General features: G+C 34.4%; 1 protein-coding gene across 1 annotated transcript in view; it reads left to right on the top strand.

Annotated features, from left to right (window-relative positions):
* Smurf (SMAD specific E3 ubiquitin protein ligase) overlaps window positions 1-18,772 on the top strand; it is a 264,916-nt gene that overhangs the window by 210,660 nt on the left and 35,484 nt on the right. Inside the window, exons 15-16 of the mRNA XM_090386893.1 lie at window positions 4,030-4,150; window positions 8,274-8,475. Of these exons, the coding sequence (XP_090243019.1) occupies window positions 4,030-4,150; window positions 8,274-8,475 (323 nt within the window). The remainder of the gene's footprint in view (window positions 1-4,029; window positions 4,151-8,273; window positions 8,476-18,772) is intronic.

The raw sequence follows: 18,772 nt of genomic DNA, 5'->3' as shown, positions 1-18,772 counted from the left end.
TGTGGGATTTACATAAAGATATAATTACCATCAGGGGTAAAGGAAAGGGTTTTTGCTTCCGTAAAGGTAAGTACAGTGGTCTCAGACAGTTTTTAAATTCTGTACAGTGGGATCAACTGACTATGTTACCAACAGTAAATTCTAAGTGGGAAGCATTTGAGGAATTAATCATGGAAGCTACTAAAAGTTTCATACCTATTAAGAAATATTGTTCAAGGTTTAGGCCTAAATGGTTATCAAATGAACTAATGAGACTCGTGACAGAGAAGAAAAAAAAATGCATGGGATGCATATAAATTATCAAGCAACTCAGAAGCCTGTGGCAGATATAAGCTAGTCTGTAATCAGGTCACAAAGGAGGTTAGGCAGGCGAAGGCAGATTATGAGAAATCTTTGGCAAAGAATACTAAGAAAAACAGCAAGGATTTCTTTACATATATAAACTCTAAAAGGAAGGAGATTAATCTGATTGGTCCACTTGATATCGATGGTTTGCCTGTTGATGATCCTGCTCAGATAGCAAACAAACTGAATGAGTATTTTGCATCTATATTCACACATGAGGAGTTATTAAGGTTTGAAAATGGCAGAAGGTTATCAAATTGTAGCAGGGTGCTTAATAATTTTGTAATACTGAGAGCAAAGTGGAGGAGAAATTGTTGAAGCTAAACATAAGAAAAGGCACTTGGGGTGGATGGGATCTATCTAGTTATATTAAAGGAGGTGGCAAAGCAACTAAGCAAACCCTTAGCCATAATTATGAGAGTGTCCTTGGACTCAGGGTAGGTCCCCACGGACTGGAGATGTTCAAATGTATCCCCAATTCACAAAGGGGGATCGAAGGGTGAAACGAGTAATTATAGACCAGTTAGTTTAACTTCTGTTCCAGGTAAAATAATGGAGCACTGGTTAAAGATGTATTGCAGGATCATCTAGACAAGACTGCAGCAATAATTCAGACACAGCATGTGTTTATTAAGGGAAAGTCTTGTCTGACAAATTTGATAGGATATTATGATGTGGTAACAAAGGAACTGGATGCAAAAAATAATTTTGATATCATATATTTGGATTTCAGGAAAGCTTTTTTTGACACTGTTGCACATGGAAGACTACTGTACAAATTGGAGCAGAATGGTATTAAGGGTAAGTTGCTATAATGGATAAAAGGATGGTTGAGTGGGAGAAGACAGAGGGTAGTAATTAAGGGGTGCTGCTCTTCGTGGACTAATGTTATTAGTGGAGTCCCACAGGGTTCGGTGTTGGGTCTACTGTTGTTTTGTATATTTATCAATGATATTGATGAAGGTATATCAGGCTTAGTGTCGAAGTTTGCAGATGATACAAAGATTGGCAGGGTTGTTAATGACAGTAATGGCAGTGTGCTACTGCAACACGATCTAGAAAATTTGGGCATATGGGCTAAGAAGTGGCAACTGAAGTTTAACCTTGACAAATGCAAAGTACTGCATATGAGTAGAAGTAACCCCAGAGAAATGTACCAACTGTGTGGTACTACACTTAAGGTGGTAGAAAATAAAAAAAACCTGGGAGTAATTGTGCAGTCAGATATGAAGTTTTCTGAGCAATGTAGACAGGCTGCCAGGGCAGGTCATAGAGTTTTGTCAATGATATATAGGAATTTTGCTAGCAGGAAAAAGGAGGTGATTGTCCCTCTGTATAACGCAATGGTCAGGCCACGTCTTGAGTACTGCATACAGGTCTGGAGCCCTCATTTTAGGAAGGATGTAGATTTGTTTGAACATGTACAGAGAAGGGCAACAAAATTGATGAGGGGAATGAAGGGACCCTCTTACCAAGAGAGGCTTAAGTTCTGCAAATTGCAGTGGCTGGAGACTAGGCACCTGCGTGGTGATCTGATTGAGGTATATAAGGCCTTGAATGGTTTGAGCACGCTGAATTCTGATGGGATCCTTCCACTTGTTCAGATTACGAACCTAAGGGGGCATAAATTCAAATTAAGAAAAGACAGAAGTAGAATAGATGTGCGGAAATTTGCCTTTAGCCATTGGGTGGTTAATTGCTGGAACAAATTTCCATCTGTCGTTGTGGAAGTTGATAGGTTAAATACGTTTATGGAGGATCTGGACAGGCATTTGGAGGGAATGGTGTGATTTTTTTTTTTTTTTTTTTTTTTTATTTGGCTGATGCTTCATAAGCTCATACACTTGCTTTCTTGCATCACATGCCACTACTATTATGTGAGCTTTTGCAAGCCGAAATTGAAGTTTTTTGGAATTTGGATCTAGCAGCTGATGAAACTAAATCAGATATCTGCTAATTTTTTTGTATATATATATATATATATATATATATATAAAAGTAGTAGATATTGCTGCAAATAAATAAGGACAAGTAGTTATTTATTATTATTATTATTTATTTTATATATTTTTTTTATTTTTTTTTTTTAACGGTAATTCCACTGTTAATGTTTGTCTCTTAAGCCAAAATGGGAAAATTTTAATATTTAAAAGCATTTGTGTACAAAGTTTTTCAATTTTAATAACTTAATTCACTCAACATAACTTCATTCCTTGTGTTTATGTACTGTCTAGAACCTTGCTTACTTCATGGTTTATGAACAAGGTGGCCTTTCACTCTTCATCATGACCAATAAAAGTTAAAATTGTCAAATTCTCTTTTTTTGTAATTGTGGTATGGTAAATTGAAAAAGAAAAGTTTAGGACCTCAAAAGAAGCCAATGTCACTATTTTCCAAAGTTAAAAATAGTAGACTTTGAGAACAGATCAACCCTAATGGGGTTGATCTGTTCAACCCTAAAGTTAAAATTGTCAAATTCTCTTTTTTTGTAATTGTGGTATGGTAAATTGAAAAAGAAAAGTTTAGGACCTCAAAAGAAGCCAATGTCACTATTTTCCAAAGTTAAAAATAGTAGACTTTGAGAACAGATCAACCCTAATGTGTTCTGATTCCTCACTTCTTTTCAATTCTATTTCAGTGGAGGCCGACTTCATTCTTCTCTGATATTGTGAGACTTCTTGCATTTCACTGTTTTCTGGGCCATCTAAAAAGAAGTCACTATTTTTTCAAAATTAAAAATAGACTCCGAGAGCATACCAACCCTTGTTTGGTTGGTCTACAGTTTTGAACAGTGGTATGTGTAGTATTGAGAATTGTAAATAACAGGTTGTTGTGCATTTTGGGTTTTGTATTTCATAATTTGAAAAAGATTGCGCATGATGAAGACAATGTAAAAAAATAACACCTGCCACTATTTCATTTTTTGAATGCTACACTTCTTGTAAATTAATGTTTACATTAATTTACAAGAAGTGTAGCTTGTTTTAAATTAATTTACATTAATTTAAAACATGCTACACTCATTTGTATAACCTAATCAAGTATTATTACTTGTGCATATGAGGTATTTGTTGAAGATTTGTATTATTTTGTGCATCTTTTTACCAGTTTTGTGAGTATTTTTATAATGCAAACAGCTTATAACATGAGTATTATCCCTGTTACCCAATACCTGCATTATTTCAGGTTGCTCTGTATTTGGGGTTTTATGTATCTAATGTTTACTTATAACTTAAGGGTAGCTACTACATTTTCAAAATATCTTTCATCTATTAAGATTTGAAATCAGCACAGCCATTTGTTTTGGCTATATTGATGGCTGATCCAGGAGAGCAGTTAACTATCCATAGTCTGGTTGAAAATTAATGGCCAATGTAGTCTTCTGAGCTCAGTCATAGTACCAACCCTACATATTTATCAACCATTCTTCTAATTATCGTTAGATTATTTTTGTAATGCAGAATTGTGTTGCCCTTTCTGCTTTCTTATAGTAATGAATGTCTATTTTCTAACAATATAAAAAATGTATATTAGTGTATAATTCATTCTTGCCTCAGAATTTTACAAAACTACGGTTTTCAAAAAATATATTTACTTTAAAATAAAGTGGTGTGATATATAAATTTTATTTAATAATTATTTTGAAATATGTAAAGTGAAAAATGCTTCTTCCCTGTTGTGTAGGTTATATGTTAACTATCGGTTTATGAGAGGAATTGAACAGCAGTTTTTAGCATTACAAAAAGGTTTCAATGAATTAATTCCTCAACATCTTTTAAAAGCTTTTGATGAAAAAGAGCTTGAAGTAAGTTATTTGTCTTATTCTTTTTAGCTTGATAATAGGACCATAATGAGTTTTATTTATATATTACTGCTTAACCAGAAATATAATGAGGAATTTGTACTAATATACAGATAGGAAAATTAATTAGTCTTTAATAAAAGGTATCAGATTATCAAGTAATAAAGATAACTAACTGATATATCAGAATGACATTTGCACAAAGAGGCAAATCCATTATAATTATGTCTCCAAAGCGGCTTTTAGTCCATTAACCTTCCCTCACTTGCATACTAAATGAAACAAATACATTTGCATGACACCTGTCAGACACCTTTTTTAATTATACAAAATTAATTTTTTAGCTTTTATTGTCGAATTGAAAGCCATGTTTCATTATTTTTGATTTGCAAAATGATTACAAAATATTGAACATAAAGTTAAAAGAAACTGTATAATGTTTAGTGAATGGTGGGATATCACTTAGAAGTTATTTTATATTTTTCTTCTTTTATTTATATCAGAAAAATCTTCATTTATTATCATTTATGTCAGCTTTTTTTTTTTTTTTTTTTCCCTCGTAATTTTGTAAACCTTTGATATGTAATCTGTAACAGATTGCCATAGATTTGTTGTATAGTATCAAAGTTAAAAATTGAGGGAAAAATATACACAGTCACTCAATATATTCAAATTTCAGATCTTAACAAAGCTTAACAGTGCACGTAAAAACAAAATAGAACTGTTGAATCAAGGAATTTCTTCACTGAATTTTAGAAAATCTTAAATTTATTTAAGAACAAATAAGGTTGCAAGCAGTAGGTTATTTGAAACAAAAAAAAATTTTTTTGCCCAGATGACCACTAATTCATGCCCCTCATCTTCGGTAGTTTGCACTTTCACAATTAACTGGGAAAATCTTGGTTTAGTACATAGATAAAGAGCACAAGAATCATGCCTAGGATCAAGTCCTTGTCTTGCTTTCATCTCGTCCAAAACGAGGCTTTGAAACTCCTGCTTTGCAGAGCTACAGTGTTGGGAAGGCAGCAGAACTTTTTAGCTTCCTGACTGAGTCAACTTATCTTTCAGTTGAGTCCAGAAACTGGAACACAAAGATGAATAAATCTTTGTCTTCAAACTTTATTTTTGTGGAGATCAGTCAGCTCCTCTTAAAGACCAGGCATGTCATTACTAAATTTTTTAAATCCAAATCAACTTGATTTCTGATCCAGCTGTGCATTTCAAGGTGGACATATTCTGGCATAGCTTGATTCATCTGACCTTCAAGCTTTTTTAAATATCTTTGAAAAGTGTTTTCATGATTAGTAGGGGATATCTTGGGAGACTTCCAGTTGGTATGAAAGTATAAGATATTTTTCCACCAGTATTGAACCATGACTTGTTAGTGACCTTGTATGTCTGTGTTCAGTTTATTCGTAACAGATGTCATACAAATAGACCAGTTTCCTCAACCAAATGGAATCCTTGAAACTACAAGCCAAAACATGCTTCTGGAGAATAATTTATTTCTTTGTTCTGAAATCCTTGTGAGCATCTTTCCACAAGAAAGGGAAGCAGTGGATTTCAGAGTAAAATAGAAGATTTTGATGCTCATCCCTTTTCACTACACATCTTAAGAAACACCCTCAATTTTTGGATTCTTGCTTTAATGTTCATGATTCAGATGGCATCCTTAAAGGATAGAAATCTGACTGCATTTCTCAATTTAGGAAGCACTGATTGCAACAACATTGGGATTGACTCCTTCACCTTGGTACAAAATTCCAGTTCCCATCAGTGCGGGCAGCCAAACAATCATTCCACTTGAGAGTGCTATTCTTAAAGATGTCCTCTCCTGTTGTTGATATTGATTGCAGGAGAGGAATTCTTCAAGAATACCTTCTTTTTTCTTATGCTGTATGAAACAAAGTATCAACAAATTCACCTGCTTGGAGAAAAAACTTCCCTGCTTTTTTTCAGGCTCAGTGAGAACTTGACCTGAAATGTACTCCGATGTGAGATGAATTCAGCATTTGATACTGTTGTTGGAAAGTGGTGCAATTTGAAATGTTCTCACTTCTTTTCAATTCTATTTCAGTGGAGGCCGACTTCATTCTTCTCTGATATTGTGAGACTTCTTGCATTTCACTGTTTTCTGGGCCATCTAAAAAGAAGTCACTATTTTTTCAAAATTAAAAATAGACTCCGAGAGCATACCAACCCTTGTTTGGTTGGTCTACAGTTTTCTCTTTAATCCTTCCAGAAGTGCTTAGCAGTTTAACCAGATTTGGAGCACTGAAGCCAGGTATCTTGTTTTTCTTGTAGACTAGTTTGTCAAGATTTGTGTATTTATACACTATTCACAATATAAGCCTGGTGGTTCCTTGAGCTCAAGGAAGCCATACTTCAAATAAAATCTGGCATTATTAGTATACACAATGTATTGATGTGAACCACTATGTTGCTTTAATCATTTTTCTTGAAATTCTCTTTGTGCTTGCAGCATCACAGATTTGAGAACAACTTGTCATTTTGGTCCAAACTCTTTTTCCATTCCACTGTCCTCAAATCTATCTTTAACACCCTTGACAAAAAAAAAAAAAAAAAGGTTGTAATTATCCAGAAATATTCCCAAATATGTAGAATGATATACATTACATTATATACAAATTTTGTGTTCAAATGAACAGCCACTTCCAAGAAACAAATTAATAATAACTTTCTGAATGCACCTCATACAGCTCATAGTAACAGTAATATACTTCCAGGCATTCATCAGTGAGATGTATTATTTTGGATATTGTATACCTTGTTCTGGAGAACAGTGAACTTCACCAGTGCCGTGAAACATAAGATGAGCCAAACGTATGAGGTTATAATAAACACCATAAGACTGTGTATAGATACTTCTTTCTTAACATCATATTGGTTAACAGTTTCACTATAATGTTGCTGAATGTTTGGATCATCTATTTGCCAAATGTTGCACCATTCATTATTACACTACTTCTACTCTGTAGGCTAATGGACCTTTCATAGTAATTTTATGGGCAATGGGTTAAAGACCCATAGTTTCGACAAGTGATTCCCAGACTTTTGCCACTCAAGTCACACTTGGAGTTAAAGATTGCTATATTCCTGATACATTGAACTCTCTGAAGTTTCCCTAATCTCACAACACTTGGAAGTCATAGCACACCAAAGTGTTGGGGCGCACAATTTGGGAATCATTGGCTTAGATCATATTAGCTTTGGTCTATCATAAACTTCTAAAATTAACTCATCTACTTCTTTTGAAGGAAAGCTATGAAAACAAAGGTTTGCACTAGGAAATGCAGTCTTCTCATTAATGACATTGACATCTCATTGTTTGGCTATTACTACAAATTGCTTGGTATTGTTGCCCTAGCTAAAATATTGGAATTTTCTCCTTTTTTACTTTTTTCATCTATCATTGTAAGTTAAATTAACAGCATTGCAAATAATGGTGTTATACTTTTAGGTGTCAACTGCTTTTGAAATATACCTCTGCTGTTTCAGCAGTATCCTCATACTATGAGAATTCAATGTTTTTTTTTTAAATGACTGTTCTTAGGTGATTGCACAAAAATGCATAAATGTGAATGATCACCACCATGTCCATCGATCTGCGTGGAACAAATTGACTGCTAGTTTTTGAACATATTTCATGAAATTTTACATCTCTCTCTTTCAGAAAAAATCTGTTCTCAATATGGACAGTTATAAAGTAAACAGTTTTTTAATGCGCATCCCTAGTTATATTCAAATGAGTTTCATTAAATGTCATATCAAATATTTAATGCTTATCTACATAGAAAAGAACAAAATAATTAAAAGCAATTAAAATTATTTAATAAAAAGTCAAATTTTATATATGCCCCTTTATAATGATTTTCATTAAATTTCACATTGAATTATTTCATAACATTTTTATTTGCAAATACTTACAATTTATTAAAAAAGAATGTTATTTTAAAAAATATTTGGAAATGCCTGAAGTGTAATGTGGTGCTTAAATTACGAAACTTGTTTTTCTTTCAACATAACTGTTTGTTAGTTTTACATATTAGGCATGGTTAGATGATATGGTGCTTTTTTTTTTTTTTTTTTTTGTATTTATTAATAGCTTGTTATTGGTGGCCTTGGAAAAATTGACATGGAAGACTGGAAGATGAATACTCGGCTGAAACACTGCACACCTGATACAAATATCGTAAAGTGGTTTTGGCAAGCTGTAGAAGTTTATAGTGAAGAAAGGCGAGCAAGGCTTTTGCAGTTTGTTACTGGAAGCTCCCGAGTTCCTCTTCAGGGATTCAAAGCTTTACAAGGTTTGCAAGATTAACTGTATGTAATATATTTGTTACAGATATCTTTACTAACCAGTATCTTGTTACAAATTAATGTAACCCCTCATGTAATTATTGTCAAATGATGAAATATGTCAACCAAAAGGGAAAAAAAAATATATATATATATATATAATATTGAAGATAATAATATAGAAGGTAATTCAAGCAGACAATACCAAGCAGGATTTAAAGAAACGCAAGGGATATAAAAAATATATATACATAAAACTTATTGTTGTCTACCCACAATCTAGATGACTTCAACTGGGGCCAACCACCCAGACTGAAGGCAAAAAAAACGACAAGAAGTTCTCTGTTTCTGTAATGATCAATATCTGCTAAGATATATAAAATATAAAAAAATCAAGAGTTTTAAGTAATTTGAATCTAAACCAATTAAAGGTAGTTAAAAATTTTAGAATCAAAAGGAAGATATTATAAATGTAAGCATATATTGAACATCGTTGACCCGACAGAGAACGTAATTTAATAATTAAAATAATTGTGATGTGATGGATATGGTAAAAATAAATAATTAATTAAAGTTAAGTTAACACAAAGAGAAACATGCAGATAGTAAGAAGAATAAAAAACTAATAGAGTAGGAATAATAGAACCTGAACTCCAGGTTCTATTATTCCTACTCTATTCGCATTATTTTTTTACTATATTATTTGCATTAACTTAACTTTAATTAATTATTTATTTATTTATTTTTACCATATCCATCACATAGAGGTCACCACATATATATTAACTCACTAGAGGGATTGTTATTTCATGACGACTATTGTTGTTACTACATTATGTCCTGGATATGGTAGATATGCCTTATACTTTATATTTATTCTTATTTTAATTATTAAATTACGTTCTCTGTCGGGTCAACGATGTTCAATATATGCTTACATTTATAATATCTTCCTTTTGATTCTAAAATTTTTAACTACCTTTAATTGGTTTAGATTCAAATTACTTAAAACTCTTGATTTTTTTATATTTTATATATCTTAGCAGATATTGATCATTACAGAAACAGAGAACTTCTTGTCGTTTTTTTGCCTTCAGTCAGGGTGGTTGGCCCCAGTTGAAGTCATCTAGATTGTGGGTAGACAACGATAAGTTTTATGTACATATATTTTTATGTCCCTTGCGTTTCTTTAAATCCTGCTTGGTATTGTCTGCTTGAATTACCTTCTATATTATTATCTTCAATATTATACAAAATATTTTATACACATTATGGTTGTAATGCATAATTGCTCTAGCAACTGCATTTGACCCATAAGTATTAGTTACAGCTTGTTACAATTTATTAACTTTCTTTCCATATTACTCATATAAATATACACACATATATAAAATGAGTATTCAGTGTAACCCCTTAAAGGAGGTAATGTTTAAAGAGTTACATAAGGAAAGAGGTATACAGTTGATGAAATGGTTTCAGTGAATGCAGGATTAATAAATCAGGTGCCAGATGAACCTAAAAGTGCAAAGCAGCATGAAAGGATGCACGAGTATATATTAGTTGTATTAATATTGAATTAAGTATGCATAAATGGATGTGAAAGTTACACAAATTGCCAGTAACTAGAAGGGTGAGGAAAGTTGTTGTTGTTATTTGGTTTTTAGGAGCATTAGCAACCAAGGCCATATTGCTCCAGGGATATGCGGTGGTCATTCCCTGACCTTTCCGCATCCTCTGTATTTGGTGGTCACGGGCTCGAACCCCAGTATAATCAAGAAGCGTGTGCTAGTGAGGAAAGTAGAAAAAGAAGTGTAGTAAATTTGTGAAAGGTGAAAGAATGTTAATATCTTAGAGGTTATGATGAATTAAGAAAATTGTGGGCTGAATTGCCAATCCAATATAAAGTGGGGGAACTGTAAAGTAAAATTAGTACATTAAACTGCTAATAAAATGAAAATAAAAATGATATAGATGTCATCAGATATGGGAGGGGGGAAACATTTTTAGTAAATGGTCTAATATAGATAATGCAAAAATGCTAGATCTGATTGTCAGCTGAAATAAATATTGATACATGATCAGGTATTTCATCAGGGAACTACACCTGACCATGCATCAGGAACTGCGCTTCTGTACATAACTCAACCCTATCATTTCTCTATATGATTGCAAAATTCCATAAACAATCTGTAGGTTTAAGATGAAATTTTATTACCAGCTCTAAAAATAGTGGCTGCTGCCTTCCAGCCAAACATTTTTTTTTCAAACTGCTAAAAACTATTTTTAATAATCTCACATCTACTTGGGTAATTAATAATAACCTAGCTATCATCAGCACCTTTAAATCTAATATCACCATAACAAACATAGAAACATTTGATTTTACCAACCTTTTTATCTCCATACCACATAATTTACTGATATTTGTGCTAAAACAGCTTTATCACAGATAAAAAGATAAATTAAACATAAATGAAAACACATGGAACAGCTATGTAAACCTCTGTTTACTCAATAACTATATCTTCGATGGCAAACTTACCTATAAACAAACTATTGGTGTTCCTATGGGTTCCCAAATATCCAGCTTAGTTTCCAGCCTATTCCTGCATCATTATGAAGAATTATCCCATTAACCATATCCCATAAATTATCCAAATTATAACCTACTAGCTTTCAGATATGTAGATGACATCCTAGTCTTAAATACTAACTTTGAACCTATTAGCCAAAGCTATTTACCCTAGTGAACTTAGGCTAAATAAAGAAAACTCCACCAATCACACAGTCAACTTCCTTGACCTCAGTATTACTATTAACAATACTTGACCTCCATGTAATATTGACATATATGATAAAAGAAATAAATTTAACTTTGATGTAATCTATCTTACCAACTGGCATTCCAATATTTCCAACAAAATACATAAAGGTATAATATGTACCCAAACCATAAGACTGGCTAATATATGCAGTCACCAACTACTGTTCACCAAAGCTCTACAACTCCTTTATAATAAGCTGGTCAACAATAATATCCTTATCTACTTTATAAAATACTGTTTCAATATAGTTTCCCATTTTATCAGTAATAAATTCAGTTATGATTTACTATACAGGGTGTCTCAAAAATATTGGTACCAAACGTTTAGGGGAGGTTAGTAACATCTAAAGGAATGTGAATCGCATAGGAACCCATAACCGGAAACGTCACGGGAAAGTAGTAGCAGGGGCACAAGAAGCAGAAGTGACACAAGACGGTAATTAGTGGTAAACATTTATTTGACATAATATTAACAATGGAATACGAGATGGATGCATTTCATGATGTTATAACAGATGCTTTAAGGTTCCACCATGAGACGCGATGCATGCGTGACACCGACACAGCATGGATTGGCGGACACGGTCAAACACACCTAGAGTTTCTTTGACAGTAGCAGCAGCGCAGACGAGTCTCGCCATGAGATCCATTTCCGTCTTCACAGGCGATTCATACATGATAGATTTTAGGGTCCCCCACAGAAAGAAATCAAGGCTCGATAAATCAGGTGAGCATGGGGGCCAGGCAATGGGTCCACCACGGCCAATCCATTGACGCACAAAACGCCTGTTCAAATGGTGACGAACACACCTTCCATGATGGGCAGGCGCCCCGTCATGTTGAAACCAAATGTTGCGTCTCACATTTGATGGAACATCGTCAAGTAACACTGGCAGAACTTGTTCAAGAAAGATCCGATATTTAGCGGAGTTCGTGTGGGATGGTAACAGGTATGGGCCGACTAAGCAGTCACCGACCATACCTGCCCACACATTTATTGCGAAACGATGTTGTGCCGCATGGGGGCACACACTATGTGGGTTATCGTGTGCCCACACATGAGCATTGTGCTAATTGAATAAGCCTTCCCAAAGTGAAATAAGCCTCATCCGTGAACAAAACATAGGCTGGAAAATTCATGTCTTGAACACGTTCTTGGAGAAACCACTGCGCAAAAGCCACACATGCAGGATGATCTTGGAGGAGCAGTAACTGAACCCTTTGGAGATGAAAGGGGTGTAAGGAATCATCGTACCAGACACACTGCAACGAGACACTCCTAAGGCAGAGGCAACGGCACGTGTGCTGGTAGTAGGATTATTCTGGACGGCATTCAACACACTTTCTTCCATGGCGGGAGTTCGCGTCGAACGTGGTTTGCCCACACTACTCCTGTTACCTCTAAATGACCCATAATCGCACAAATTTTGATGCATATGCACAAACAAATGGTGGTCTGGTACATGTCTGTCTGGGAAGCGTTCTCCATAAATTCGTTGAGCGGCTCGTCCATTGCCCTCTGCTAATCCATACACTAGGTGCATGTCTGCCAGCTCACAGTTCGTATATCGATGGATGCTCTTCGTGCAGCGACTACTGTTTGATTGAGTAAACCAGAAATTTTCTCTCGTGCGAACTGATGAACAGCGCAGTCTACCAAATTACAGTGACGTTTCCGGGTATGGGTTCCTATGCGATTCATATTCCTTTAGATGTTACCTCCCCCCCCTAAATGTTTGTACCAATATTTTTGAGACACCCTGTATAGTGGTCAGTTCTAAACATATTTGTATAGTTGTAAATTATCTGGTGGAATTCCACTACTTGGTAAGTAATAGCAATACATGATTTCCGATGCAACTATTTTCTTTGGATTGATGACTTTGTCTCTTTAGTCACTAAGTTTCTACTGTTATGATTTCGTTTTTCTTGTATATCCAATGGATATGTTTTAATAATCATTCATGAGATTACTTATAATTAACTTCCCATGCTGAATCTTGGCTTACTTGTATTTAACTGCCCATATTAAGTCTTGGCTGACTTCTACTAATTTGTTTTAGGATACGGTTTATATTACATGTAAAATTTACATTGTGGGTCTTGGATTTTTCAAGCTTACGTTAACATACTACACCTTTGAATATCCATTTCTAGATTTTTGCACTAAAATCATATAGCAGCCTTCAGATTTTAGCGACTTTGGTCTATACCACTTAACTTGTATATATCAGTTTATACAATCTCCTAACTACATCACTATTAGCTATAGAGACATAAAAAAATATATATATATATTTTGGTTCCTTAGAATTACTTCTTGTTCTTCCCTCTGAAGATTAAACTGTTTCATGTCCATAGACTTGTTTCCTGTTCTTTTATAATTGGATTCTTAACTACACTACCAACAGATAAATTTAATTTTCTTTCTTTCCACAGTGAATTCACACCCAATACTACCTGTGGATACATCTAATTTGATATGCATGGAATTATTTCATTAAATGGACTTATTTACTTTTATAATTGGATCCTTAACTACACCACCTTTGGATCTTTAGTCACCATGTTACTTATATCCCTGGAATTATATCACTTCGTAATTGGATTCTTAACTACACTACCATTGGATATAATGTCAACTGATTCTTTTTCCTTGGTTTCGTTTACTACTATTTCCACAGTAAATTCACACCTGTGGATTTGTCTAGTTTTATGTACATGGAATTATTTCTTGTTCTGCTGTACTATATGTTTCCTTGGAATTTTTTCATATACATGGACTTATTTCATGTTCTTTATGTCATGTTCTCTTATAATCAGATCCTTAAGTATACCACCTTTGGATCTTAAGTCACCATGTTACTTACTTCTATGGATTTAAACCAATTCTTTTTCCTTGGATTTACTTTCATGCAAGGGATAGATTATAATTACTAATTTATTTATATCTCAAAATATTTGATGATTCTTGTTTGCCATACTCTGATACGTTTGCTATTCAGCTTATTATAACGTAGCACCATCATTTGGTTTAATGTGTATATGTTTTTTGCCACCATATAATTCTTTATATATTAACGGCAATGTTTAATTTTGTATGACTTTATCACAGTAAAGCCATACTATTCCAACCGCGTTTCTTTTTCCAGTGCTAATTATAAATTATCTCCTTGCACTTGTATTCTAAATAGAACAATAGAGGTCACTATTTTCTCGCTATTTTTAATTTCTTCGCAGCTTACTATTTAGTCCGCTTAGTGGCTATAAATTCCTTTATCATGTAGATATATTGCTCATTTGGTTGAAGCCTAAATGCATTCATCTACTCTACTGAATTTGTGCACTTCATCTCCCCGCATTTATTTTTCCTGCCAGCTCATTTTCGCTTCGCATTTCTTGAAATACTCCAGGTATCGCGCACTTTCACTGTCTTATCATACTTTCGGTTTTGTTTTAGATTCAATTCTTGGCATGTTTCGACACACATTTTTCCTTTCAATACAAGCAAGAGCCCTTACTATAATGTTGGGCTTCACAACCCCAGCAAGCTTAGTGTTGTTTAATAACTTTTTCTATGCTTTTTATCTTTCTGCTGTATAATTCTAAAGTTCTTCCCGTTCATTAAACTATTAGTGTAATACGAGGGTGACATGAATGTTCCTACTATCCTACTTTTATTGCTATTTTTTGTCTTTATTTGTTTAAAATACTCCTTATACCATTTATTTGTTCTTTATCTATTTTTAAAATACATTGATTTCCTATCTATACAAAATTAAATCCTACACTAAATTCTACATATTTATATTAAACATATTGATATTAACCATTTTTATCCCAACTCGATACTTATTTTTACCTAAATAAGTTACACTGCTTTGGGACTACCCTGTCTGTACTGTATTAGAAAGTGATACTTTCATTTTTGTTGCTTTTTTTTTGGCCTTTCACTTTTCTTCTGCTACTATGGTCAAGTATAGAAGCGCAGTTCCTGATACATGGTCTGGTGACCATGTATCAGGAACATGTATTTCATCAGGGGTTCCTGATACATGGTCTGGTGACCATGTATCAGGAACCCCTGATGAAATACAGTAATACCCCGACTTACGCGAACTCTGAGTTACGTGGTTCTTGATTTTTTTCATTTGGCAACACTGCCGCCCACTATCTTCAAGGTCGTTTTTCATATGCTATCAATATACGGTGCAACGGGGGAGAGTGAGAGCGAAAGATGAACAAAATTCAACTTTGCTGCCGCATGAGCTGCACACAAGAATTTGCATTCCAACTGTCATATTTATATGTGTACGTTAGAATTCTTGCTCAACTTTTGTCGGAAATTACATCGTTTTCACGAAGAAAAAACTTTCCATGCTTTAAGGTTTAAGACTGATTGACAGTGTTGGTTGGCGGGAATGCAGCTGGTGACTGTAAGTTAAAACCTCTCTTAATCTATCGCTCCGAAAACCCAAGAGTTTTAAAACATATCTAAAATTAGCTTACCAGTGATTTGGAAGTCAAATCATAAAGCTTGGGTGACAGCTTCCGTTTTTGAGGACTGGTTTGGTCACCACTTCATACCCGAAGTCAAACGTTATTGCAAGTGTAAACAGATTCCATTTAAGGTGATGCTTCTTATTGACAATGTACCCAGTCACCCTCCTGTCACCCTAATTAATTTCGACCCACGTGTGAAAGTTGTGTTTTTGCCTCCAAACACAACCAGCTTGCTTCAACCGATGGACCAGTGAGTCATCAAAACATTCAAGGCCTACTACACGAGGCGTTCATTTGCACGTCTGAATGAAGCTATGAGACAAAATACTGAGATATTTGTTAAAGACTTTTGGAAACAATTCAATGTTTTAGATGCCGTAAGAATCATTGAAGAATCTTGGGATGAAATTCACAAAAAAACATTGAATGGTGTCCGGAGGAAACTTTGTCCATTTTTTTTTCAAAAACAAGACGAAAACAACGCCAGAAACTGATCATGTCGCTCATGTGATAGAAGAAGTTGTTAATCTTGCCAGGCAATTAGATTTGGAAGTCAATGGTGATAATGTCAATGAGCCCATAGAGATGCATGAGCAAAACGTCACTGAAGTATCTGACACTCAGACCCAGTTCCACCAGAAAAGCACATGACAATTGCAAGCTTGACAGAAGGTCTCAGCTCAATGGCGCCTCCATAGCCAGGTGGGAAGGAGCAGCAGTGCGTAGCACACGCTTCTTGATTAGACCGGGGTTTGAGCCCCTCACCACCAAATACGGAGGATGCGGAAAGGTCAGAGAATGACCACCGCATATCCCAGAGCAATATGGCCTTAGTTGCTAATGCTCCTAAAAACCAAATAACAAACAAACAAAAACTCAGCTCAATTGAAAAGGGCTTAAAAAAATACTCCAATGAAGAACGCGTTATAGCTACAAAGCAAGGAATAAAAAAAATTATTAGCTTGCTACGAAGAAATTCTGCGTGAAAAAAAGAAGGCGCTGTGTCGTCAGATGAATTTGTTAGATTTTATGAAGCCATCGACATCGAAATAACTTTTTTACGTAACTCATTTATTTTTTTTAATACATATTTTGTATTAATATGTATTAAGAACTGCAATTTTATTAAATATTTTTCTTCTAAACTAGTGTTTTTGTTAGTCCTTAGTCCCAATTAAACAAAATTTATATGTATTTATATGCAAAGTTGTACCCCGACTTACGCAAATTCAACTTAAGCGATTTTCGTCGGACCCACCTATCGCGTAACTTCGGGGTGTTACTGTACCTGATCATGTATCAATATTTATTTCAGCTGACATCAGATCTAGCATTTTTGCATTACTTATATTAGACCATTTACTAAAAATGTTTCCCCCCCTTCCCATATCTCATGACAGCTATATAATTTTTATTTTCATTTTATTAGCATTTTGATGTACTAATTTTACTTTACAGTTCCCCCACTTTATATTGGCTTGGCAATTCAGCCCATAATTTTCTTAATTCATCATAACCTCTAGGATATTAACATTCTTTCACCTTTCACAAATCTACCACATTTCTTTTTCTGCTTTCCTCACTCTTCTAGTTACTGGCATTTTGTGTAACTTTCACATCCATTTATGCATACGTAATTCAATATATTAATACAACTTATATATATATTTTTTGGTTGATGTATCTGCTTAATTTGCCCAATGTAATAATTTATCCAGTCTTTCTTTAAATTTATTGAAACTACCCATTTCCACAACACCAGGTGGAAATATATTCCATTAAGAATTACACTTTGGCTGAAGGCAAACTTCCACACATCTATTCTGCAACCCTACTCTTTTTTTTTTATTTAAATTTATATGTGTTGCCTAAGACAGAGTAAAGGTACCATGTGCATTTAGTCTAGTTACGTTATATAAATTCTCCTAAAGTTGTAAACATCTCAGTTAACTCCTAGTTTCCAGATGCTGCCATCTATAGAACTGAAGTCTTCCTTAAATAAGAGTACAGTTTTATTCTCCTTGCTATTTAATTATTCTTCTTTGTACCTGTTCCTACAGATCCATGTCCTTCATAAAATATTAGGAAGGAAATGACTTGCACACCTATATTCGGTACTCAAGGTGTGGCCTAACCTTGTACAACAGAATAATCCTCCTTCTCCATGCTGGCAAAATTTACATTGACAAAACCCAATGAGCTATCCTACCTGCTCAGAACATGTCTGCCTGCACAATTACTCCCAGATCTTTTTCATTGTGTACTACCTTGAGTGTGGTAGTAGAGAATGAAAATAACAGTAATATATACCCCACACAGTGTATATGTTATTTTGGGATTACTACTATCCATATACAGTATCTTGCATTTGTCAGTGTTAACTTCAGTTGCCACTTCTCAGCCCATCTGCCTAATTTTTCTAGATCTTGTTTCTAAGTATCCTGATTAGTGTCATTAACCAGCCTGCCAACCTTTCTATCATCTGAAAACTTCGACAATAAGCCTGATATGCCTTCATCAGTATCATTAATAAATGTTGAAACAACAATAGTCCCAGCACTGAACCTTGGGGGACTCCACTAATAACATTAATCCAAGAAGAGCAATGCCCATTGATAATCACTGTCTTCAACCACTCCTTTATCCATGGTCCTAACTTACCTCTGATGCCATAATGCTCCAATTTGTATAGCAGTCTTTTATGTGGAACAGTATCAAAATCTTTTCTGAAATATAAGTATATGATGTCAGTATTATTTTTGCATCCAGTTTCTTCGTTGCTGCATTATAGTAGTTAATTTGGTCGGAGAGACAAGATTGCAGCTTAACAAATCCATGTTATGACTGCATTCCTGTGTAGATGGTCTTGCATTACATCTTTCAACAGTAACTCCATAATTTACATGGAACAGAAGTCAAGGTTACAGGTCTGTATTCTCTCACTTCATCATTTAATCTTCTTTTGGGAATTAAGGATA

This window comes from Mastigoproctus giganteus, chromosome 12, assembly GCF_048544385.1.
Source record: "Mastigoproctus giganteus isolate SK-2022 chromosome 12, ASM4854438v1, whole genome shotgun sequence".
Taxonomy (NCBI): Eukaryota; Metazoa; Arthropoda; class Arachnida; order Uropygi; family Thelyphonidae; genus Mastigoproctus; species Mastigoproctus giganteus.
This window is presented reverse-complemented; position numbering and strand designations above follow the sequence as displayed.